Source organism: Saccopteryx bilineata, chromosome 7, assembly GCF_036850765.1.
Source record: "Saccopteryx bilineata isolate mSacBil1 chromosome 7, mSacBil1_pri_phased_curated, whole genome shotgun sequence".
In the NCBI taxonomy this organism is placed as follows: domain Eukaryota; kingdom Metazoa; phylum Chordata; class Mammalia; order Chiroptera; family Emballonuridae; genus Saccopteryx; species Saccopteryx bilineata.
In genome coordinates this window covers 50,579,382-50,605,912 of record NC_089496.1, presented here as the reverse complement: position 1 = coordinate 50,605,912, position 26,531 = coordinate 50,579,382, and the positions used below count along the sequence as shown (strand labels likewise).

The window sequence follows — 26,531 nt, the reverse complement described above, 5'->3', positions numbered from 1 at the left end:
TAAAATTCTATCAAAATTCAATTTTAGTGAGAAATCATCTCTTACCCACGACCATAAGTGTGAATTCAAACCCTCTCTTCACTGATTTTCTGTATACTTGATTTGGGAGATTTGCAAACCCCACATAGCCTTCAAGGTTCTTCTGTTGCTGAGAAAAGAACAAAGGGCCAGGTGATTCACGAATCAACAAAACTCTTCTGTCACACATTTCAAATTCCCTTCATTAATTTATTTTAGAAACGTATACAAACTATAATTCATGCAAATCAAACTGATTTTATAATAGTACCAATAAAAGCATTAGTAAATTACCGCTATGGCCAAAATAAATTAAGCATGAGTTGACTGACAATTAATAATCAATTATAAAAATTCAAGGAAAGAAAATTTTTTTAAAACCTGCCTCAGAGCAAAGATTTCAATTTATAGTTAGTAACAGTAAGATTCTGATCAACCTTAAAACTATTCACAATAAAAAAAAATCCCCTTAAAATTATATCAATAACTCTTCTAATTACCCCTTTGTTCATACTGACTACCACAGGTATGAGGTTTCTTGAAATTTGTCTTCTGATTCATTAAGTAGATTCAAAATGTTGAGGTTACAGCAATTTTTCCATAAATTCTTGAAAGCTCTCATGATCACTGTTAATCAATAAAGAGTATCTTTCATCTATTATACCAAGTCCAATGTCACTTCAAGGTTTCACATGAACCTGATGCCTCCATTATCGGGGACATCAAATTGACCCAGTTTTAAATGAGAATTCAGTTTTCTGTATGGTTTTTGACTCTTTAATGATCTCAACAGTTGCTTCATGAGTAATTCAAAGACACCTATTTCTAAGTTGGTGTAATCAATAAATCTAATTTTTAACTTAACCATTGTTGAGAAAAACTGCCCACAGTTCATACCATCTGAATAGAGTTTTACTAGTTAATCTTATGTAGAGGTAGATCTTATTCATCATTAAAATAGAAGGCAAAGTATTCCTAAAAGGTACTTATTTCTCTTAAAAGATTTTGTCACATTTATATCCTCATTTTAAAAAACTCATATGAGGTTAAAGCATTAATTCAACACATTTGGATTTAACAAATAATCTACATTCCTCACCAGTATCACATGTAGCTAAATATCCCATCCATAACCTTTTACCCTTTTTTTCATTAATATAAACTAATTTTAAGCCAAATTTTAAGATAAACAAGCCAATTAAATTGAAAAGCTAATTTTAAATATAATAATTAGGATACTGATCTGAATATAGTATTTTAAAATCAAGTATCTGGAAGCCTACTATGTGGAAAGTTAAAAATATGTATTAAATTTAAGGCTTCCTCAGTTCATATTTTACCCAACTGTAAATTAAATTTAAGTTAGACTGCAAAAAGTCTCTGTGTAAATTATCAAGTATACTCACGGCTACTTTGTAAAGAACGCATTTCCATCATTCCAGTGTTCCAGATTCCAGCAGAACAGACCCACAAAGCGACAGTAAACAAGCAATTCCAAAATTGTACGTGGCGCATTTAATCCAAACAGAAGAGGAAATCCATGGGAACATAGCAAAAGATAAGGAAAAATCAAAGTTAATTACATGGAACTCAACAAATCTTTCTGCTACACATGCCAATAATATTGGTGGGGTTGGAGGGATTACAAGGCCCAATGAGTATAATTCATTTTCAGCAGTTCTCCTGATAAAATATACAACAAAAGACCTCCTACCTTTTTATAAAAGCAATTACTATGCCCTGCACCTGAAGCTTTCCAAGAAATGGTGGGAAAGCTGTAAAGTATGAAGTTTCAGAAAGGTATACAGGGACCAAGTTTAAATCTCAGTAAGAAAAAAAGCATACATTTTGCTTTGTCAGTCACTAGATTAAGACAGCCCAGATCAGGTAAAGACAAATGTTTTATATAAAATATTTACACAGTGCTGTATTTCAAGTTCTCTTAATTCAAGTTCAGAACTGGAAGAAATGCAAGCTTATGGATGGACACACGAAAGGAAAGGACGCTAAAGATGACATTAGTAGCAAATGGGAAAGTGAAGTAAATGCAAACTGTGAAAACTGAAAGACAACTAACGGGGCACAAAGAAAGCAGACTGGCCTTGGACACAGTGTCTGTGGAGAGTGTGCATCTTTATACCGACAGGAATCTGAGTTCTGTCACAACCTGACATGATGATAATGGTGCTGACTTTTCATGTGTCCCCTTCACAACCAGGCCCACCCTGACCACCTGATCTAAATGACATTCCCACTCATCCTCTCAGTCAGCACTCTGCTTCATGATTTACACTTAGCACTTACCCCCACCTAACACACACTGTACTCACCTCACTGCCATCTCCACACCAACCCACCTTCAATTAGAATATAAGCTCCATCAAGGTAGAGATGAATAAATTATATAAATTGTGGCATCAGAAAACAAAAAGCCGTCTGAGAGAGCTGAAGTTTCAGAGAATATACTATAGGGTACATATTCAAGAAACCCACAGGGAAAAAGTCATAATAAAAATGGCTCTGATTTTGCCCCTGTCTTCCCTCAAATCTTACAACAGTCTTCAGCATATGTATAATTTGAGGACTGAATTCAGAAAAGGGACGAAGTATTCTAGGCAAAGTGGTGGACCCTAAAAGTGGGGATAAACTTACTATTTCCAGGAACAAAAAGAACTACATGAACTAGAATGATGTGAAGTAGTGACCAGGAGATAAGGGACAGAAAATGAGGTCGGGGGCAGCCAGGGGCCGCACACCATGTGGGATCCAGACAAAAGAAAGTTGGATGTTATTTTAAGAATGATGGGAAGCCACTGGAGGGTTTCACACAGGCGAGTGACCTGACCTGATTTGAGTTTTAAAGAGAGCTCTCACTGCGAGGAGAAAGAGTGAAAGTACGGAAATTAGTAAGGGACCTACTGCACTAGTCCGGGGAAGAATGGGCACACTGAATTTAGATGGTGTAGAAGCAAGAAGAGATAAGAAGGGTTCAAAATGTTTTGAAGATACAGTGTTGATGGACTGCATTTGATTGGTGAAGGAAAAAGAGACCAGAGATAACTCCAAGGTTAGTTATATCTCTTAGGGGAATAGAAAACAATTGAGAAAGAAGAGGCTGGGAGGTGACAGCCAAAGTTGCCAAAATCAAAGACAACCTCAAATGTGTTCAGTTTGAGGTTTCTATTATATATGCAAGAACAGGTGTTCAGCTGACAGTTAAATAGATGAATCCAGAAATTCTATGGTTGGTTGGTGCTGAAATACAGATTTTGGAATCCTAAGCATATAGTCTTAGGGGAGGACTGAATTCCCAAGGAGAGACTACATTTAAAAGGGAGTCTAGACGGAATCCTGAAACACTTCAACCTTGAGATGTTAGAGAAAGAGCGAGAAAAATCAGTCAATGTGAAGGAGCAAGCATCGGCTCAAGACCACTCACCTGTATTAAACGCTACCAAAAAGGTCAAATAAAATACCAAAGACGTGACCATAAAATTTGGAAATAAGGTTAACTGTTAACTTTGGATAAAAGCAGTCTCAGAAACATAGTGAGGAAGAAGAGTGACTAGGTTGAGAGTAATCAATTTGGACATCCCTGTTATGACATTTAAAATAACTTTACATTTTAAATTACTTAAAAATTAAACATGTTACTGTCAGTCTGCGCACATGACTGAATTTTCGGAGGGAGAGAACCATGTCACACTCAATTCCTATAGTCCTAACAAAATGCTAATACAGAGGAGATAGTAAAAGCTGAAAACTACACTACACTTTCACAGGAAGAAACTGTGCCCAAAGAGAAAAGGCAGACATAAAGACCTTTCACAGGTCATAAGCTTTCCTTACCCCAATTCTCAAATCAACCACAATCTGTAATTCACAAGGCCTAACCACCCACCACTGCTTTTCCTGCACAAATGAAATGTTCACAGTGCCAGTGTGAAATATAATCTCTAGATAAAGGAACATTATTTTTAGGTGTGAGTGATATAACTGTGACACTTATAAGCATGTGAACACAGATGAAAGTACATCTACTAAAATACCATTAAGAGTATTATGTGATTTCAAACATCAGTTACATAACAAGAAACAGTTATCAAAGTATATTTTTATAAGCATATATTTACAAAATCTTTTAGTTAAACAGAGATATCAAGTGTCTATGTCAAAAATTATATTTAAGAAAATCAAACTACAGCTCCATTGCTTGTTGTTTCACTGCCTGTGGAAAAGTCAGCATAAACACCAATATCCAATAATTTTAGCGTTAAACTTACTTAACCTTATATCTAGAAACCAATTATATTTGAAAAACAAGATGTTTCAAACAAGTTCCAATGGGTATATTATTGGAACCCCTAACAATTCTTTAAAGTCTCTTGCCATTTGTTTTTATTCCAAAGAATAAAATTACCAAAATCTTGACATCTAAAATCTCATTATAATTCTAAGGGTTTGAATGTTAATATCTGCTTTAATAAAATGTCCCAAAGAGAAAAGCCGCAACCTATTTTGGAAACTGCTAAATATGCTTTTCATTAACAACAAAATTGATCAAGGGATGCTGTAACAAATTGGAAGCCCGACAAAATCAGAATCTGAGGAAAATTAAGATATATTCCCGGTAGGACCTACTAAAAACTCTTCACTATCCCCCCTATCTTTACAAAATAAAAAGTTCAGCCCAAATTACCTTACTAGGACCAGAATTCTATTTCTCCCCTTAAGAACTGCATTTTAAAAAGAAATCAGGCTACAAAAATATAAGGTTTATAACAATAACTTTAAATTTCAAAAATAAACATTTAGTCTTTCCTAAAGAACTTCAAGTTCAATCTGTTACCATTTAGGTTTTAAAACAGATATACTGTATATTGTTTTACACACTGACAAAAATAATTTCATTTCTTTCTCCTAAAATTTAGGTAATTCTAAATACAAAAAAAAAACAAACAAAAAAAACAAAACTACACACTAAAAAGAAAAGTATATTTATTCATAAATTTACTTGCCTACTACTTAGTATTCTTAACAAAGGGCCTTACATCATACACACATATATGTGTCTAGCACTTGCTTAAATTCCTACCATCTCTTACACAATCCCCTCCAAAAGGTAAAGAACTTCACCATGTAAATGTTTTAAATATTTTAAACATAACTGGTATAAAAATACTTACATTCTAGATTTACTGTAATAAGAACACTAAGATGTTACAAGATTACACAGGCATGTCCTAAATGTTGGCTTTGATGTCTCCTCTCCTTCAATATTTTAAAAGTTCATGTCTTGGTTAGAATGTCCTGGTTCCTCCCCTTTTACTAAGATGAGTAATTGTGTACTTTTATTGTCTTACTTCTTCTATCTGGGAGTATTGGTTAATCTGTTCAAAAAATTTAATAATTCTATCAACACATGTCAGAATGAGATAACTTAAAATTTATATATTTTTTCCTTGAACCTGGAGTTAAGATTTCTACTTGGGCCTGACTTGTGGTGGCACAGTGGATAGAGCGTCAACCTGGAAATGCTGAGGTTGCCGGTTCGAAACCCTGGGCTTGCCTGGTCAAGGCACATATGGGAGTTGATGCTTCCAGCTCCTCCCCGTCTCTCTCTCTGTCTCTCCTTTCTCTCTCTCCCTCTCCTCTCTAAAACGAATAAATAAATAAATAAATAAATGCTTTTAAAGATTTCTACTTATAGAATTACTGACCATACTCTTACATTCATTCAACGGAGTTACTGGACCCTTACAATGTATATACTAGCAATTAGAGATGTAAAAGTGAATAAAAACAAGGTCCCTGCTTATGAAACTAAGAATCTAAGGTCAGGCAAGTTAGAAGGCAATTATAATAACACAGTGATAAACACAACTGATGTAGGCAAGCACAGAAAAGATGGCAATGAAAGCAAAAAAGGACAGGGATCCTGGAGGCCCAGCAGGAGTGGTCCGATGAGGAGTGAGGGCAGATGCTAGAGAACACGGCTCTCCAGCAGGCTGGTTGGTAACTAACGACAAAGGCCCAAAAGCAAGAGGAGGGCATGGTTCTTTACAGGAATTACATCCAGTTCAAGACAGCTAACTTATTTTCAGGGCCTAGGCCTAAATAAAGTGTAGGAAACTTAAGCAAAAGCCAGATCATGAAGGACTTTGTTAGCTACACTAAGGAACTTATATTAGATTAGACTTCATCTTGAAACCTTATGAACAGCATTTAGGACTTGAAGCAGAAGAATGCACAATTACACTAATTCATATGCAGTCACATTCATATTTTAGAAAATTACCACTGAAAAAATATCAAAGATGAACTGGAAGAGAGAATGAGAACAATTCTAAGAGTTTGCAGTAGTTACCCAAACAAGAAATTAAATTAAGGCTTAAACCAAGCTAGAAGCAGCAGGGACGAAGGGAAATATAAGTTAGAATCCCAATGTCCAACAAGGTAGCTACTAACTACATGTGTCTATTGAACATTTCAAATTTAGCTAGTCTGAACTGAGATACACTGTAAGTGTAAAAGTATGTGCCAGACTTTGAAGACTTACAAAAAAAGAAAAAAATTTTAAAATCTTTTTTTATATTAATTGTATGTTTAAAATTTTTTAGATATACTGGATTATATAAAATATACCGTAATACTAAAGTTAATATCACCAATTTCTTATTTTTAAAATATGGTTACTAGAAAAGCTTGAACTACCCATGTGACTTGCATTAGTTTCTATTGGAAACTAACAATGCTGGGTTATATACTTAGATGAACTGACAGGTCTTTGCAACTAACTTGAGGGGAGGGTAAGATATAGGTTTCTAAACATAGGTATAAGCAACTGGATTAAAGATGGTATCAATTATTAAAGGCTGGGATCACCTTAGTTTAAGGTGTTAACTAGATTTGGGGGAGACAAGGGTCTCGTAGGTAGCTGTGTATATAAAAGTTAGAATTTCTAAATATGTCTAAGTTAGACAGATATTGATATAGTATTTTAACTAATCAACATTTAAATGGTACAAAGGTCAAGGGCATAAATCCAAATACCGTACACAAGGTAGGAAGCTGGCCAGAATCAACAACAAAATCCCACCACCTACTCAAGCCTAGGAGAAAGTGAGAAGGGAGAATGAAGTAGTTAGTTCATAGAGGAGGTTCAAGGTCAACTGTAGTGGCCTCTTTCTGTAGGAGGTGCTAACTGTATCAAATGCTCTGGACTCATCAGTATAAAGATACGTAAGACTCTAAATATTATGCGGGATCACTGAGCAGTGCAAAGATACGGGAAGAAGGCAGGCTGGAAGTGTTCATACATAAGCAGTGAGTGACTCTACCCAGTGAGTACACTCATTGTTTCTGTACAATTGTTTCTGAACGCTTATCTGTAAAAAGAAGAGCAAGAGGTGGAAGCTACAGGATAACACAGGGTCAAGGCAGGGTTTTAAGAATGAAAAAAATTGTTGCGTTTGTTTAAATGCCAATAGAAAAGATCAAGTAGACAAGTGGTTAAAAAAGGGAAGGTAAATTAGGATAATGTTCTGAGGTGAAGGACTGAGTTTTTGTAAGCACCAGAGATAAAATCAGCTGTTAATCCTGAATGGAGAGGGGAGACAGAGAATTTTAAGAGGTAAAGATCTGAATCAGCAACCACAAAACCAGGGATACATAGCAGGCAGTCAAGCAATTCTGTCCAGTAGTTAAGGCTGAAGACCACAAATCTGTATGAATTTATACACGGGATCTTTTTCCCCGGTAGCAATTCGTAACTCAAGTACAAGCAAATACGCTGTAGGATGCATTTTGAAACATTTTTCAGAAAGGGTACACAAAAGTACAAGAGATGAAGGGAATCGACAAGCATAATTGAAGCATTCAGGAAACAAAAATGAAGAGGGTCAAGGAAAGGTACGAAGTAAGAAAGTGAGATAGCTAAAATAATGTGAAACTGTGGTTACAATGGTCCATAAAATAATTAAGATTTTAGAAGTGAAACAGAAGTTCCAGATGACAAAAGGGAGCCATTAAAATGATGGCTCAAGCACAGTCCAAAAGCTGTGAGGCTAGCTTATCGAACAAGTTTTACAAATGAGCACTTTTCTTAAAAAGGTGCCAGCATGATGACGGAACTTGTGGCAGAAAGAAAACTGAGTGTTCAGTGCCATCTTTAATGAATAAAGAGAAAACAAAGATATGGTAACTGACAAATTTAAGACTGAGAAAAGCATAGGCTTCAAAGAAGCAGGGCTTTTTAATGGGAGAATGTTCTAGAATAGTTTTTCAAAAGCTGGCCAGGGAACCTCAATCTTCATACAACATCAGGATGGTTAACTCTTTAATGCACTAGCACAAAATCTCTGGCAGACAGGCACTGGTTCATCAACTGGCAGTTAAAATCACTGGTCTAGAGTCTAAACCAATGCTGTCTGATACAAATATAAGGTGAATCACATATATGATTGTAAATATTCTAGTAGGCATGTAAAGCCAGCAGCCACAGCCAGGGCCACCATCACAGCAGCTTTCTGGCCCATGCAGGTTCGCATTGGATTCGGATAGTCGGTAAAGAAACAACGGAGCCAAAAACTGGTGGGCCATAGTCTTTAATCCTAGCTTGCACCCGGCGGGCAAGTAAAAAATACACACTGGGCTCCAAAACCCACTCACATTCAGTGCTCACAAAGCTACTGACTTATCCGAGTTTCCTAGAATCAAAGGTTTCTAGCTCACCAGCCTTATTCTCCTCAGTTCCCCATCTCCTTCCTTATCCCAGATATAAACACTACACAAACTGGCATCTCACTCAGCACTCCGCCATCTTGGCTGCTTCTCCTGGCCACATGGCCTCTTTCTGCTCTCTGCTCTGCTCCCTCTGCTCTCTCATGCTAATCATTCCAGGAACCAAGAGCGCAAGCTCCCGCTCCGTCCCCATTTTATAGTGTAGAAATCCAAACCCTTAATCCAATATACAAAATAGGGAAGTCTCTAATACAAAGTCACTTCTCTGAGGCATGATTGGATTGTACCACCCCGCATCAAAACGGGTGGGAAAGGCTTAATCCCAAAACCGAGTCCCAGGCTACAAACACATTAATATCACCTTGGCAACAGCCTCCACGTGGGCAGCTCCACTTTAACAAAGTGAGCATAATACATTTTATTTCCCCAACAAGGCACATTAAGGAAGTAAGATTAAAACATGAAATTAAGTTTAATAATGTATATTATTTAATCCAATGCATATATCCAAGATCATTCCAACATGTAATCAATATAAAAATTATGATTCATTTTAATTATTATTCTGCATTCTTTTCTTTTGTAATCTTTGAAATACAGCACAGCTCATTTAGATATGGTCACATTTCAAGCACTCAAGAACCACGTGTGGTTAGCAACCATCATACTAAATATACATGTCATAAATATGGAACACTGTCATCAATGCAGAAAGTACTATTCAGGAGTGCAAAGTGACATGAACAGGAAGTATTGGGTGAGGAAGCGGGGAAATAGGAACTCGACCACATGACTGTTGGAATAAAATTTAAAACACTTCCATGAAGAACAAAAGCTTGGCCCTGGCTGGTTGGCTCAGCGGTGGAGCGTCGGCCTGGCGTGCAAGGGACCCGGGTTCGATTCCTGGCCAGGGCACACAGGAGAGGCGCCCATCTGCCTCTCCACCCCCCCTCTCTCCTTCCTCTCTGTCTGTCTCTTCCCCTCCTGCAGCCAAGGCTCCATTGGAGCAAAGATGGCCCGGGCGCTGAGGATGGCTCCTTGGCCTCTGCCCCAGGCGCTAGAGTGGCTCTGGTCGCAGCAGAGCGACACCCCGGAGGGGCAGAGCATCGCCCCCTGGTGGGCAGAGCGTCGCCCCTGGTGGGCATTCTGGGTGGATCCCGGTCGGGCGCATGCGGGAGTCTGTCTCTCCCCGTTTCCAGCTTCGGGATAATAAAAAAAAAAAAAAAAAAAAAAAAAAAAGAAAAAGAAAAAAGAACAAAAGCTTAAGTTTCCATGCTCCCATAATCAACAAATTCCATTTCTATAAATGTAAAATCCAGGGAGTATGTAAGCTTTAGATAAAAGAATATTCAACAATGAAAAACTGTAAAAATCAAGCTCCCAAAACAAGTAAACAGATAATATATTAGGATATTAGGATACTCCCATATGTTAAAATGTCATAGTCATTAAAATTCAGCAAGATTGGACAAATAACAATGCACTGAATGGGAAAACTATTACAGGTGTTCCCCATTTCCTGAAATTTCACATTCTGCCACTTCGCTTTTGTAAGAGACCTACATTAGTACCTGTTTTCACTAACTAAAAGAAATCCACAGGGTTTTCACTTTAGGGGAGAAACAAAGGGGTCCTAGCATTCAGTGTTTGTTACAGTGCAGTGCAGTGGACACTCCCCCATGCTGCAAAGGGGTCCTAGCATTCAGTGTTTGCTACAGGGCAGTGCAGGACACACTCTCCCATGCTGCAAAGGGGTCCTAGCATTCAGTGTTTGCTACAGGGCAGTGCAGTGCACACTCTCCCATGCTGCAAAGGGGTCCTAGCATTCAGTGTTTGTTACAGGGCAGTGCAGTGCACACTCTCCCATGCTGCAAAGGGGTCCTAGCATTCAGTTTGTTACAGTGCAGTGCACCCCCCCCCCCAAGCTGCAAGAGTGGCACCAGGAAGCTCCTGCCCTGGAACCACACTTACTAATCAACATCAAGAGGCCATAACCTTGAGCTGTGTCTGTTAGTAAATGTACTTTATCTCAATTTATTTTTTGCATCTGTTAGCAAGATGTGTCCTAGGGTTATCAGAAAAACCAAAGAGAGCTCATAAGGGTGTTAAGCTTAGTGTAAAACCAGATGTAATTAAGTACACTGATTTCTTAGGTTATTTTGGGGGCCTGGAAACATTCAAAAATTTTTCCATATAAATAATGTAACTATTTCTTTGCTTTATACATTTTGGTTTATACAAGGTTTCACAGGAACCTCTACTTTCAGGGAGCAGAGGAAACCTGCATTAGCTGGCACAGTATTACAGACCCTTAAACATTTCTTGTGCATACACTAGAAAACAATCAAAAGGATATAGACTGAAATGGCATTAAAGAAACTGGTAGAGTAAAGATCTCAGAAAATTCTCTGTTACAAACTATGAGAAAACTGCAGAATTATCACAATCAACTTCTTCAGAACCCTGGATATTAACAAAAGGCTTGCAACAGTGTGTTTATTCAATAAAAAACAGGCTGAATCTCATCAAAAACAGCAGCTCCTGTTGCATTTTTACTTGCGCGTTCTCATCTCCCCTCCCCAGCTCCACAGTAGCCTTAAAAACCAACAACATGCAATGGCAAAAAACAGCAGCCTCTCAGCCACTGGAGGAGACAGAACAGGCTCCGTCAAAGCCCCATTCCCAAAGAACCGCCATTACGTCACCTGTCTTGTGGTTCCCTGGCAGATCCAACAAGACAACCTAACCAACTGAGATAACCAGACTTCGAGACAACACATAGCGAAGAAAACAGACTTGACAGAACGAGTTCCCCCCAAAAGTCACTAACCAAACAACAAACAGCAACAAAAAGCCCTGTGGGGTGGGAAGGAGGGAGAATCTTACCAGAGTTGCCATACTGTATTATTTTTTTTAAAAATTATGAGAAATTCAAACAACAAAATAAAAAAACCCACAAAAATGTATGGTTCATATATAGTAGAGAAAACAATCAATAAAAATGATCCTGGCCTTGGCCGGTTGGCTCAGTGGTAGAGCATCGGCCTGGAATGTGGATGTCCTAGGTTTGATTCCCAGTCAGTGCACACATGAGAAGCAACCATCTTCTTCTCTACCCTCTCTCTCTCTCCTCTCTCTTTCTCCCTCTTCTCCTCCTGCAGCCATGGCTCAATTGGTTTGAGCACATCGGCTCCAGGCACTGAGGATGGCTCCTTGGAGCCTCCACCTCAGGTGCTAAAAATAGTTCAGTTGTGAGCATGGCCTTAGATGGGCAGGGCATCAGTCCCAGATGGGGGATGTTGGGTGGATCCTGGGTGAATGTGGGAGTCTATCTGTCCTCCTCTCACTTGGAAAAGAAGAAAAAAAATTTTTTAATAAGTAAATAAAAATGATTCCCAAGAGCCCTGGCCAGTTGGCTTAGTGGTAGAGCGTCGGCCTGGCGTGCGGAAATCTCGGGTTCGATTCCCACACAGGAGAGGTGCCCATCTGCCTCTCCACCCCCCCCCTCCTTCCTCTCTGTCTCTCTCTTCCCCTCCCGCAGCCAAGGCTCCACTGGAGCAAAGTTGATCCGGGCGCTGGGGATGGCTCTGTGGCCTCTGCCTCAGGCGCTAGACTGGCTCTGGTCGCAACAGAGCGACACCCCAGATGGGCAGAGCACTGCCCCCTGGTGGGCGTGCCGGGTGGATCCCGGTCGGGCGCATGCGGGAGTCTGTCTGACTGCCTCCCCGTTTCCAGCTTCAGAAAAATACAAAAAAAAAGAAGAAAAAAAAAGAAAAAAAATGATTCCCAAGAAAACTCAGACATTCAGCAAAGACTTTCAATCTATTCTTTTAAATGTTCAAAAAACTAATGGGAAACATGTCTGAAAAACTAAATTTGCCAATAGAGAGCATATCAGTAAAGAGACAGAATATTAAAAAGAACCAAATAAAAATTCTTAAGTTGAAAAGTACAATAACTGAAATGAAACTTCACAACTTGACAGGTGTCTTACCTTTCAGTGTAGTCAGACTGAATTAACAGGATTAAACATTCCAATCAAAAGGCAAAGACTGGATGAATGGATTTTTACAAACCATGATTCAACTGTATGGTGCCCAAAAGAAATATTTTAGAATCACAGACACAACAGCTTGAAAGAAAAAGTTTAGGAAAAGTAACAAAAAGAGAGTTAGAGAAGCTACAACACAGACTTGAACACACAAAGAATTTTTTGTGCTGATTAAAATATGTATTTATCAAGAAGTCATAACAATAATAAACAAATATGCTCCTAACAGCTAAGCCCAAAAATACATAAAGACTAAGAAAGTGAAAGGGAAAAATAAGACAATTCAATAACTGGATTTCATATCTTTCAAAAATGGATAAAAACACTAGACAGAAGATAAACAAGGAAACAACTGTATACTACCTTTCACTAATACAGTATTTTTTATATCTCCTTTCTTACATATTATTTTCTCATTTATGCAAAAATATAGGAACTAGAAACTAAACCAGAAACTAACAAGACTGATCACCCATACTGATGGGTGAAACTGTGATAGTAAGGGGGATCAGAAGAGAATAAAAAAGAGACGTACGTTGTGAGGGAGACTTCTGAACATAACTGTTTCAGGGTTGACTAGTAACACCCGAGTAATGTTTTACATATTACAACAAGAAAACAACCAAATCAGCCAGGGTGTGAGAAGAACATAATGTGAACTATAAAAGAAGTAACAAATGAAGCTAACTGTATTTCAAATCAGTAACATAACCATACTTAATAAAGGGGGAAAGAAAAACATAACATTGAAAACAGTATTTTGACTGTGTAAGACTAAAAAGTATATATAAATACTATACACTAGTAAATCAATATATTTAAAACAGCAATTCTGAAACTATATTTATGTATGATATATACCAGAATTAAACAAGTACGTAAATAGGCCTGACCTGTGGTGGTGCAGTGGATAAAGCGTTGACCTGGAAATGCTGAGGTCGCCGGTTCGAAACCCTGGGCTTGCCTGGTCAAGGCACATATGGGAGTTGATGCTTCCAGCTCCTCCCCCCCTTCTCTCTCTCTCTCTCTCCCCCCCCCTCTCTCTGTGTCTCTCCCTCTTCTCTCTAAAATGAATAAAAAATAAAAAAACTAAGCTAAAAAAGTAAAAATAAAAAAATAAATAAATAAAAAAACTAGTATGTAAATAAATTGTGAATGACAGCAGTGTTTTTCACTGTTAGAGAAAAGAGTTACAAAATAAGGAAAAGAGAAAGACAAGGCTGAACTTAGTGTTAGTGGATTGGAATTAGTGTATCAGTATGAATTCATGATTTTTACACATCAACATTCATATACATATATAGTTTTTATACATAGTTAAATACATATAGAAATAAGATGTCTGAATGTGTATAATTACATAATTTCCTAGATCTATCTGCTAAAGACACCTAGAAGCAATGGTATCTCAAGAGCAATAACCATTTCTAGTGCTCAGATCTTGCGTTCTAAATACCATTCTCAAATAAAAAGAATCTGCACCTCATGGAGAAATGACTGATTCCTGGGCTTAGGAAAGAAAAATACGAGATGAACCAGAAAGTAAGAAAGTACTCCAAAAACAACCGATGTGCATATTAAAAAGATGAATACGAGTCAACTTGAAACAGCTCTTGGTCCTGGCTGGGTATAGCGCAGTGGATTAGACTGTGATCCCGATATGCAAAGGTTGTGGTTCAATCCCTGGTTAAGGCACATACAAGACTCAACCAAGAAATGCATAAATAGATGAAACAACAAATTGATCTTTTCTCTCTCACTCTCTCTTCCCCTTCTTTTCTCTCTAAAATAAATCAATAAATAAAAATTTTAAAAAGAGAAATAGCTCTCAAGGGTCAAATCCAGGTCAATTTGGTAAAATAAATATTCATTTGATTATACCAATACTAAATATTTGAATGAATGAAGACTATATAAAACAGACCAGCTCTTCATTACAAAAGCCCTTTTTTTAAATGTAGCACAACAGAAACAGAAAACCACTATTAAGGCAAACAGCACAGTAATAATTGTGACAGGAGAATTACTGACAGTGGATAAAAGTATGATGAGAAACAAGTTATTTGAATAGTTCAACAAAAGACTAGTATCTACAGCATACAACTCAAAATGACAAATAACCAAACTTCAAAACGGACCAAACATTTCAATAGACCACCAAAGATATGGCTGTCAAACAAGCACATGATTAAGGTCCCTAATACCATTAGTCATCAGGAAAATGCAAATTAAAATGACACTGAGTTATCTGTACAATTCTACTACAATAGCTAAAACTGAGTGACCACCTCAGTGCTGATGAGTATGTGAAGCAACTCACAGGTGATGGAAATGTAAAATATCACAACTATGTTGGAGAATAATGGGGCAATTTCTGAGAAAGTTATACATGTATCTCCCTACGACTTAACTTAAGTAACCAAGAAAAGTGTAATCATGTGCCACCCCAATGACTGCTTTGAAAACAGTACACCAAAACAAGTTGTAAAGAAAATATATTCAAATTTTAACATTGGTTGTATTTTGCTAACTGGACTTGGAGATAAGTCAGTCTCCTATTTCCCATTTTCCAAGTTATTAAAAAAGTGAAGCATTTCCATTAAAAACATATATTTTTTAAAGAATCACAAAGAAAGAAAAGAAAATGAATTCATGTTCACCACAAGTATGTTTCTTTAAGAGATAAATCAGATGTCCTTTATTTTCCAATTCCAACAAGTTCAGTAACTGCAAAAAGATTATAGGAGGTAATTCTGACAAGATTTCAATAATGATGTGCATAAAGCAAGGTATAGAAAAGGCTGGAAAACTATAAAATAAGATGTATTATTAGCTGGTTAGCTGTATGTCAAATTCAACAGAATTATACACCACAAGGATCCATCCTTAACTAAATATAGCACAACAGAAATAGAAAACCACAGATAACATCATTCAATACTTTGATTAAAAATATGAAAGATATATTTGTCAAACTGGCAGATAAAAGCTGAAAAGGTAACAGAAACTATACGACATACTCAGAACCCACATAAAATCTAACATGGAAATATGAGGATCTAAACCAGGAATAGTCAACCTTTATATACCTACCGCCCACTTTTGTATCTCTGTTAATAGTAACATTTTTTAACTGCCCACCGGTTACACAGTAATGGTGATTTATAAAGTAGGGAAGTAACTTTATTTTATAAAATTTATCAAGCAGAGTTACAGCAAGTTAAAGCATATAACAATTACTTACCAAATACTTTATGCCAGATTTTCACTAAGTTTGGCAGAATAAATCTTTATAAAATCACTTACTATAGTTAAATCTATCTTTTTATTTATACTTTGATTTCTCCACTACGGCCCACCATGAAAGCTAGAACGCCCACTAGTGGGCGGTAGGGACCAGGTTGACTACCACTGATCTAAACCATGTCCTTTTTCTCACCCCCAACCAGAATATGAAGGATAAACTTCCAGTAAAAATCAGAACCATAAAATGAGACTCCAAAATAAGAAGGTGGTAAGACATTTTTCAGCCATCCAATCAACAAGTTTCTCTAATTACCAAAAAAAAAAAAAGTGAAGATAAAACAATAGCAACCTAAGAGGAAAAAGCAGCAATATCTTAGCTGAGCTGACATTATGGTCCACAAATCAACAGCTGCCCTAAAAGATAACTTAACTTTAGGTCTCATTAACAGACATACATAGCAAGTAGAACGAAATAAAAGATAGGACACATGTTACCAAATTCTTGGTGTTAACAGGGATATGTACCAAATATTTCAGCCTGGCCTGTAGTGGTCCAGTGGATAAAGTGTCAACCTTGAATGCTGACATCACCAGTTCGAGACCCTGGGCTTGCCTGGTCAAGGCTCAAAGGACACGTAATCTATGAACAACTAAAGTGAAGTAACTATGAGTTGATATTTCTCACTCTCTCCACTCCTCTCTTCTCACTCTGTAACAATCAATAGATAAAATCTTTTTTTCCCCTTTATTCAGTAAGAGGAGGGGAGGCAGTGACCGGGATCCACCTGGCAAGCCCACTCGGGGGTGATGCTCTGCCCATGTGGGTGTTGCTCCATTGCTCAGCAATTGAGCTCTTCTTAGCGCCTGAGAGGCGCCATGGAGCCATCCTCAGTGCCTTGGGCCAACTTGCTTCAATTGAGCCATGGCTGCAGAAGGAAAAGAGAGAGAGAGAGGCAGAGAGAAGTGAGAGAGGGAGGGGTGGAAAAGCAGATGGGCACTTCTCCTGTGTGCCCTGACCAGGAATCAAACCCAGCACAGCCACAAGCTGGGCCAATGTTCTACCACTGAGCCAACTGGTCAGGTCCTACATAAAATCTTTAAAGAAAAGTTCAGAGGGAGTATCAGCAATGGTCAGAACAATATAACTCTACCATACAAATGTTGTTAGAGGAAATGGAAAGACTAGAAGTCTCACATAAGACTCAGAGAAAGCTGTTTTTAAACTATTAATAATAGTTTAAAAAATAAAAATTAGATTTAATGTTTTGGTCTCAAGGAGTAAATGAGAACTTCTGAATACAAATTTGTTAAACTTCTGATACATACAAAAATAGAAAGAAAAACATTGACTGACAGCTCCTCAAAGATGTAATATACTTCCTCAGAAGGTAGTGAGTTTCCTACATATGCCAGACAAGCTCCGTCCATCAGAAATATAATAAAAGCTACACATGTAATTAAAATTTTTCTAGTCACATTTAAAAAAGCAAAAAGAAACCAGTAAAATTAATTGTAATAATATATTTTCTTTAACTTACTATGCCCATAACATTATTTCAGCATGCAATCAATATAAAACTTTGTAATATATTTCATGATTTTTTTAAATTTACTGATTGATTTGAGGAGGGGAGAACGAGAAGTATTCATTTGTTGTCCCACTTAGTTGTGTACTCTGGTTGCTTCCCATACGCGCCCTGACCGGGTACTGAACCTGCCACCTCGGTGCTTTGGGACTATGCTAGAGCAAACTGAACTGAGCTAACTGGCCAGGGTGAGATATTTAGGTTTTAAAAAGTAGAGTCCAAAGCCCATGGAACTGGTATTCTTAAAAGAGAAAAAGACACTAAGACATCTCTCCTTCTCTCTCCACATATGCAGAATAAAGGCCATGTGAGGACACAATGAGAAGATGGCCAGCCGTATGCAAGCCAGGAAGATACATTACTAGAAACCAAACTTGCTGGCATCTTCATCTTGGATTTCCAGCCCTCAGAACTACGAGAAAACAAATGTCTGTTATTTAAGCAATCCAATCTGTAGTCTTCTTTTATAGCAGCCTGAGCAGACTAATACAGTTCCTAAGAAAGTACTCTTATACCTACTGCAAACCAAATTATATGGTTGTTAAAATTATTAATAAACTATGATAAATGTTTATTTATATATGTTTATAAATTTACAACCAAAGACTTGGTAAGTCTATCTTGCTGAGCTACTAAAGTAACCAAAATAAGTTGCTATCTCAAAACTGCCAATTCTAATTTTATCTATAACCAAGGTCTCCAACTTATATTTCATTTAAAAAAAAAACATTTCACTCAACATCTGTGCTATATATAATAAAGCTAGAGATTAGTGGGGGAAACTTAAAAAAAAAAAAGCCAACTATTACAATATTGCAATACTATTTCATAAACAATGTTTGTAATATTAAACAAATAATAACTGATCATACACAAAAAATTGACAGCCTATCTACTAAGAGTGTGGTCTGCAAGGAGTTCAAGATAAGGGAAGACTCCGATAGTTGGTGCAAGTTCTCCAGAATGAGTAGTTTAGGTCTTCCTTAACAGATGACAGGACTTAAAGATAAATAAGCATACCATAAGCAAGAATACAAAACATGATTTGATTTGAATAGAAGGAAAAAGCCAAACCAAGAAGGACCTGAAATGACCGCCTAAGTTTATAATGAAGGAACACAGAATCATAAGGCAGTATAAGGACAGCTAGAAATGTGAATTCCAGTATGGAACTTAGAGCTATGTTCTGGTGGGTAAGTTAGAGAACTTTTCTGGGCCTTACATGGGATAAGGTCTCTCAGATTACTGTAAGGTATATATGAAATATTTACCACTACACACACAGTAAGTTCAATGTGCAATTATTAAGAACTCTGGGCTTTTAAGTTGCAGTAAGTGATTCCCAATTCTGGATGTAATCAGCAGCATCTGGAGAGCTTTATAACAAGATACGTTGCCCTCACCTAGAAATAGAGAAACAGAATCTTGCTGGTAGGGCCCAGGAAACAGTATTATTTAAAAAAAATTTTTTTATTGATTTGACAGAGGAAAGGAAAGAAAGGAGGGAAGGGAGAGAGAGGGAAAGAGAAGGAAAGAGAGGAAAGGAGGGAGAGGAGAGGAGAGGAAGAAGAAGGAGGAGGAGTGGTGTGGGAGAGAGGGAGGGAGGGAGAAAGGGAAGAAAAGGGGAGTGAGGGAGAGAGGAGGGAAGAGAGGAAAGAAGGGAGAGGGGGAGAGAAAGAGGCATCAACTCCTTGTTCCACTTAGTTGTTCCATTGTGCATTCACTGGTGGCTTCTCGAATGTGCCCTGACTAGGGATCAAATTTGCCACCTCCTTTTGCCAGGACAATAATATACCCACCGAGCAACCCAGCCAGGACCAGAAACAATATTTTTAACAAGAACCTTAGACAACTATACTAAAAATGGAAAGATATTAATTTAAAGTTCTATAATACGTCAATTGTGAAAGTACTATTTGGGGTACAAAAATCGTACAACAATTTATTAAATGAGGTGGGAAAAAACTGGAAGCAATAAAACCAATGAGGAAATTACTCAATAGGAAAGACAGACCTTTATTCCTCTTGGTTAGATTCTCATTTGTTAAATGGAATCTACTAGGAGTGATTGACTACTCTTAGAACACTCACCCTTCAATTAATGCCTGAACTGTGGTGGCGCAGTGAATAAAGACTTGACCCGGAAAGCTAAGGTCACCAGTTCGAAGCCCTGGGATTGTCTGATCAAGGCACATGTGGGAGTTGATGCTTCCTGCTCCTCCTCCTTTCTCTCTCTCTCTAAAATGAATAAATAAAGCCATAAAAAATCAATGTAATCTCTCAGCTCTACCCAGAAATGTCTAACATAGATTTAAATAGTTTCCATCAAGCATAAAACTCCAGCCTTACTGTCTTACTCCAGGACAGTACTAATGTTCATGGTGCATTTATCTCGTATGACATGGTGTATCTGCAAGTGTGTGGTATGACTTATGTGTTTCCTCCATATTGACCAAATGCTTAACTTTCGTAAAGATAGGGGCTGCAACTTTTCAGCAAGTCTAAAATTATTCCTAATTTCAAAAAAGAAAAAATAAAAGAAACTACATCTATATAATTATCTTTCTAAGAGCACAGCACCATGGTCTATCTAACACAAACTTCACTACTTTTGGTAAGTCCACTTGCCAGCCAAGTAATTCTAGTTACCTTCCAGGCTCACAGTGAATGAATCATCTCATAGTGCAACTCCTAGTTATTCTTAATAGACCAACTTTTATATTCTAATACAAAACCCAAGACAGAACTGACTAGAGTTCTATCTAGGATTACCAATTTCATCCTTTCTGCCATGTTCTCATGTTTCCAAACTTAAGCTGGAGATATGTTTTACTAGATTCACCCTTCCCAGAAACAAGGAAACTAAAAGACTACCAGTTGTCTTCTAAGTATGTACAGTCCTTGCAAATTATACGATGCCTACATACTTTGGTTTTTTAGGTTCTTTTCTATTTGCACATTATTTTATATACCCATAAAACACAAACCACTTCCACTGTATTTCATTTTCACTCAGCGTAACTACACAAAAACTGAAATCTAACTCAACATTTAATAGGTAGCAGACCTTCAATACAGAAGTGAACCAGGAAATAAAAGCTGAGCAATTAAAACACAAAGATTAGTAAAAGCAAACTAGATAGATACAAACTTCAAAGACAGAAGAAGGTAGGTATATCCATAGAGCAGAAAAATGTGAAAAGCAAAGTACATATAGTTAAAAAGCAAAACCAACTATCACATTGTATTACTTACTAGTCCCATATTATATGTCACAGCACAAAACCAAATATTGCTGATGGTGATTTTAAGAAGTTCAGTGTACCCCGGCTGGGTAGGCTCAGTTGGTTAGAGTGTCGTCCCGGTACACTAACGTTGTGGGTTAGATTCTCAGTCAGGGCACAAACAAGAATCAACCAATGAATGAATAAATAAATAGAACAACAAATCCCTCTCTCTCTCTCTTCCTCTCTAAAATCAATCAACAGAAATTATTTTAAGTTCAGTATATTCTAATAAAAACAGGGAAGCTAATCAGTTTATAAATAACAAATCTCTCTTCAGTAATATAAAAAACATAAAACAAGTTTATTTGTACCAAACTAACAAATACTCAAGGAAAATACGAACGACAGAAGTTTGTATAAAGATTCTGTTTAAGATAGTTCTTAAAAATTTAAAATACTGAAACTACAAAATAATAAAATGACTAGGCAAATTAGAGTATCATCCCTGGAACACCATATACATATTTAATACATATTTAATTCATATAGGCTGATACAACAAAAACTATATTACACATTAAGTGAATAACATCTTGGTTTTATATAAAATTTAAGAATTTACAGAGTATATTTCCATATAGTACCTCATAATATATAATTCACCCCAGAGGTTATCAACGCTGATGGTTTATCAGAACTAACTAAAATACTGAAAATGCACATTTTGAATCTCTGTATCTAGTGAGTTAATCAGTCTCCAAGTGTTAAGTATTGGAAGTGTTTCCAATACCTAACCAGGGTTAAGAACCACTAACCACTAATATACCACTAATTACAACCATTAAAAAATATATGTAATTAAAAAAAAAACCACAAATTAACTTTTAGTGATTGAAATAACTTAATGGCTTTTTCCCCCTTCCTGGTTAATTTAAATTTATCATAAAAGGAACTAAGTATACCTGTGAAACTTTTAAAAATTAAAAAGAAAAAAATAGGCCTGACCTGTGGTGGCGCAGTGGATAAAGCGTCAATCTAGAACACTGAGGTTGCCGGTTCAAAACCCTGGGTTGCCTGGTCAAGGCACATATGGGAGTTGATGCATCCTGCTCCTCCCCCCCTCTTCCCTCCCTCTCTCTTTCTTCTCTCTAAAATGAATAAAGTCTTTAAAAAAATTTAAAAAAGAAAAAGAAAAAAATAGTTTGAAATGTCGATGCTTGAGCCTGACTGTGGGTGGCTCAGTGGATAGTGCTGACCAGGGAATGCTGAGGTCCCAGGTTCAAAACCCCCAAAGTCATCAGCTTGAGCACTGGCCAGCTTGAGCATGGGATCATCAATAGGATCCCATGGTCGCTGGCATGAGCCCAAAAGGTTGCTAGCTTGAAGTCCAAGGTCACTGACTTGAACCAAAGGTCACTAGCTCAGCTGGAGCCCCCCCACCCCAGTCAAGACCCATATCAGAAGCAATCAATTAACAGCTAAAGTGACAGACTACAACTTAATGCTTTTCATCTCTCTCCCTCTCACTGTCTCTCTGCTCTCTTGCTTAAAAAAGAAAAAAAAAAAAAAGTTGACTCTTGAAGGTATATTAGTTACTGAAAAAAATTTTTCCTGTTTAGATCACCTCACACCCCAAAATGCTACATGTAACAAATGAAGAGGTATCCTGGTCATTTTAGTAACAATATAAAAGAAAGCACTAGGATAAAATTACTATGAAGATTCTGCCTCCTCTTAGCAAATAATGATCTCACTCAAAGTATTTACAGTCCTCTCTAAACCTGATTGCTAATCTATACCAAAATCTTCCTCAAAAAGAAAGAACTCTGATTACAACCTGAATGGACAATTTGAATACATAAGGATACAAAATGTCATTGTGTAAAGAAACACGTATCTTTCAAACTAAGTATGACCTTTAATTTGAAACACATACTGCTGTGAAACATATCAGTAGAAATTTTAAATAAGTAAACATTTTAGTACTACTCAAGAAATTGGTGCCTGAGGTCCCAGGTCCAGAACCTCAAGGTCGCCAGCTTGAGTGTGGGCTCACCAGCTTGAGCGTGGGGTTAACGGCTTGAGCGAGGATCACTGATATGATCCCCATGGTCTCTGGCTTGAGCAAAGGGCCACTGGCTGGGCTGGACTCCCCCGCACCACCCAGTCAAGGAATGTGGGAGAAACAATCAATGAACAATTCATTAAAGTGACACAACTAGGAGTTGATGCTTCTCATCTCTCTTCCTCACTCCCTCAAAAAGAAGAGAGAAAAAATGGTGACTTCAGTCGGTCTAACTTTGAAGAACACAGTCTCACACAAATCATTTCATTCAATTTCCTGCAACTCAGCTCACCAAAGCACAAATACCAACCAAATCTTAAAAAGAAAGAAAGAAAAACCATTACTAACAATTTATTGACCAAACTACAATGTGGCTTTTGTTCAATATGGCAGGTACAATTACTAAACATAAAAATTCAAAGCACAAATGAATAAATTTATAATAATCTTAAAATGTTTATTTTTCTATCCAAGATCTCTAATATTGAGACTACCAGATAGGCCCATTCCAAGCCTCTCAATTTTATGTTTTAAATTACCTATATCAAGGCCCTAGCCTGGTAGCTCAGTTGGTTAGGGCATCATCCCAACGCATCAAGGTTGCTGGTTCAATCCCCGGTCAGGGAACATACAAGAATCAACTAATGAATGCATAAATAAGTGGAACAAAAAACTGATGTTTCTCTCTCTCTCTCTCTCTCTCAAATCAATGAATAAAAATAAAAACTAAATTACCTATTTCAAGAAATAGTACCTACTCATCACCCATACACTCCAGAAAACTCAGACAGTTCTGGATATACTACTCACAACCTACTTCTCCTCACATACTGAACAACCATCCCCTATACTTCACGCCTTCTGCCAATGTCCTTCCTCATTTAGTCCTAGGACTGCTACATTAACCGTCTTCAGTTCAATGGCCCACCTTGGTGCTCTGTCTTTCCCTACTGGAATTATCGCATAATCACTCATATCCACCTTTAAGATTCATCTTCTCCAGTCTGAGAAAGGAATCCTTCTCTCTACTCCCACTGTATGCGTACCTTTAAATAATATCACAAATGATGTACTAAGTAAATGCCAGATTGGGAATACAAAAGTGAACAAACACAGACCTTGACTTTAAGAAACCTACAATGAAGGCAGAAAAATAAATAGTTAATTGCCATATAGTTTGATACCTTATTTTCAAAGCTAAGATCTGTGTGCTTATTATATATGCCAGGTTAAGAACTTGCTTGCCGTGTATTATCTCATTTAATTTTTACTTAATTTTCCAATAATTTTAGAGTCCTACTTTACAGAGAAAGAAACAGAAAAAGTTCTGTTATTTGCCCAGAGTTCAGTTAAGTTTTAGGGACGTGAATCTAGGCCTGACTCTAAAACCTAATCTCTTAATCACCATGCCTTCCATTTCTACTGTTACAGTATTTAACTCACTTTCCCTAGTGCCTGGCAAACAGCAGGCACAAGACATGTATTTGTTAAATAAATGAACTTGAGTGTTGAAGTCCTAAGCTAGTAATGAATTAACATTATCAACGCTACTGCTTTAACTGGCAGTGCCTGGAGTCAGAGTTCAATGGCTCTGTGATACTAACACATGTGAAAAGATCGACCCAAGTTGCTCATCATGTCATTGTTTATAGCAAAATATTGCAAATAAATGTCTATCAGAAGGAGACATTAAATAAATCACACCATATCCATATATTGTTATGTACTACTTAACAATGGAGAAATATCCTGAGAAATGAAGTTAAGCAATTTTGTCATCATGAGAACATCAGTGTATTTACATAAACCTAGATGGTACAGCCTACTACACACCTAAGCTATATGGTTTAGCCGATTGCTCCTAGGTTACAAACTTGTACAGTAGCTTACTGTACTAAATATTGTAGGCAATAACCCAATGGTAAGTATTTATGGTTCTAAATATCTAAACATAGGAAAATTACAGTAAAAATGGTGTTAAAAGATTAAAAATGTCTAGAGGGCACTTATATAAGGGCCCTGATAGATTCATACATGAGATTCATCAATTATACTTTGGGCAATAATGACCTAGTATAATGATATATGCCCAGTAATTACTGATCAGGGTTTGCAAAAATTCATTAATTAAATGATAAACTTACACACACACACACACACACACACACACACACACACACACACAAGCAACCTAGGTGTTTCTCATTCCCAAGTTTGAAAAATACTAAGTATTAGAGTGGTAGGAGTTCCAGAAGGAAGAATTATGGACTAGATAATTAAGAAAGACTTCTTCCTTCTCTATTTCCTATCTATGAGCCTTCAAGGGCTTCACACCCAGTGCAGTGGTTCTCCCTCTGGCTTTGGATGTGCTCCTCTCATCAGGTAGGCCCGGCTCTCTCCAACCACACTAGCTATATGGAGTACAGAATAAATGAATCCAAAGAAGAAAAAGCCACGTGGACTTAACTGCAGTTAGTCTTCCCCCTTCACACCAAGGCTTCCAACCTCTTGCACATACTGTACTTCCCCCATAATGCACATCCATACTACACATTCCAAGTGTTTTTACAATCTTTTTTACCAGAATCTTTATAAAAAGAAACGTTATATCCAAAACAAAATTTAATCCCCCAAAAATGTATACTAAATGCCATATATTGCTATTTTCTATTTCTTTCCTACTTTCTAAAAAGCATTACTAGAAATCTACAAAATTGATTTCAAAATTAACTAAGAGGTCTCAACTTGCAGTCTGCAAACATCACTGTAGGGACCAACAGTCCACATTTAACAGTATGCCTCATCTGGCACACCTAATCTATAATCATGCTACCTTAAAATTCTACTCTGCAAAAACAGATTTTTTTCTACATCAGTTTCACTGTACAATTAATCTGTCATCTACAGTTGAAACTTAGTACATTAAAAAAGAACATGCCAAAGTTTCATCTTAAAATTCAGTAAAATGCATAAATACTAAAATAAAAAATTTCAACCTCCAATCAAAAATTGAAGATAGCTTATTAGCTCAAAATGTGAAACATGGTTCTCAACTGGTAATTTAGTATTTAACAATACTTGACTGACAAAACCCAGAGTAGAGAATAGAGTTAATATGTATACTATCAAATTGTAACAAGTCTGAAGCCAACCTGCTCTACCACCATCTGCACTCTGACTGACCACAGATCTTCCTCCTCCCTCCTCCAAGCTTTTTTTTTTTTTTTTTTTGGAGGGCAGGTTCTGCAGTGGAGGTCTGGTTACGGTATGTTGTTAACTCTCTACAATTGCTTTGAGGTCTGTCAAGAGTCCGAACTTGTCTCAAACTAGCTCAAAAGTTCTGGCATGGACTTATTTAAGATTATGTCTATGAGAAAATCCACAAATCCAAACAACCAATTTTATAACAAAACTTTGAAACATACTCTATTAATAACACTACCTTTCATATAATTAACATATTGAATACCTTCTCTCCAAAACAAAACCAGAAAACCAAAAAAATTCATTTTATATATTTCCATTAATTTGGGGGGGAGGGAGGGTATCAACCCATTGTTACATTTAGTTCTACATTCATTGGTTGCTTCTCATAT

The 26,531-nt window shown here is 37.1% G+C and overlaps 1 protein-coding gene and 1 long non-coding RNA gene across 6 annotated transcripts in view; one reads left to right on the top strand and one right to left on the bottom strand.

Moving 5' to 3' along the window:
- SEPTIN7 (septin 7) overlaps positions 1-545 on the bottom strand; it is a 46,321-nt gene extending 45,776 nt beyond the window's left edge. Inside the window, exons 1-2 of the mRNA XM_066239584.1 lie at positions 519-545; positions 46-148 (exon numbers count right to left, since the gene is read on the bottom strand). Coding sequence (XP_066095681.1) covers positions 46-148; positions 519-530 — 115 coding nt within the window. The 5' untranslated portion in view covers positions 531-545. The remainder of the gene's footprint in view (positions 1-45; positions 149-518) is intronic.
- Positions 44-26,531, top strand: part of LOC136310720 (uncharacterized) — a 40,912-nt gene continuing 14,424 nt past the window's right edge. For all 5 annotated transcript variants that reach the window (XR_010726599.1, XR_010726598.1, XR_010726600.1 and 2 more), the window contains exon 1: positions 44-144. This is a non-coding gene — a long non-coding RNA (uncharacterized lncRNA). The remainder of the gene's footprint in view (positions 145-26,531) is intronic.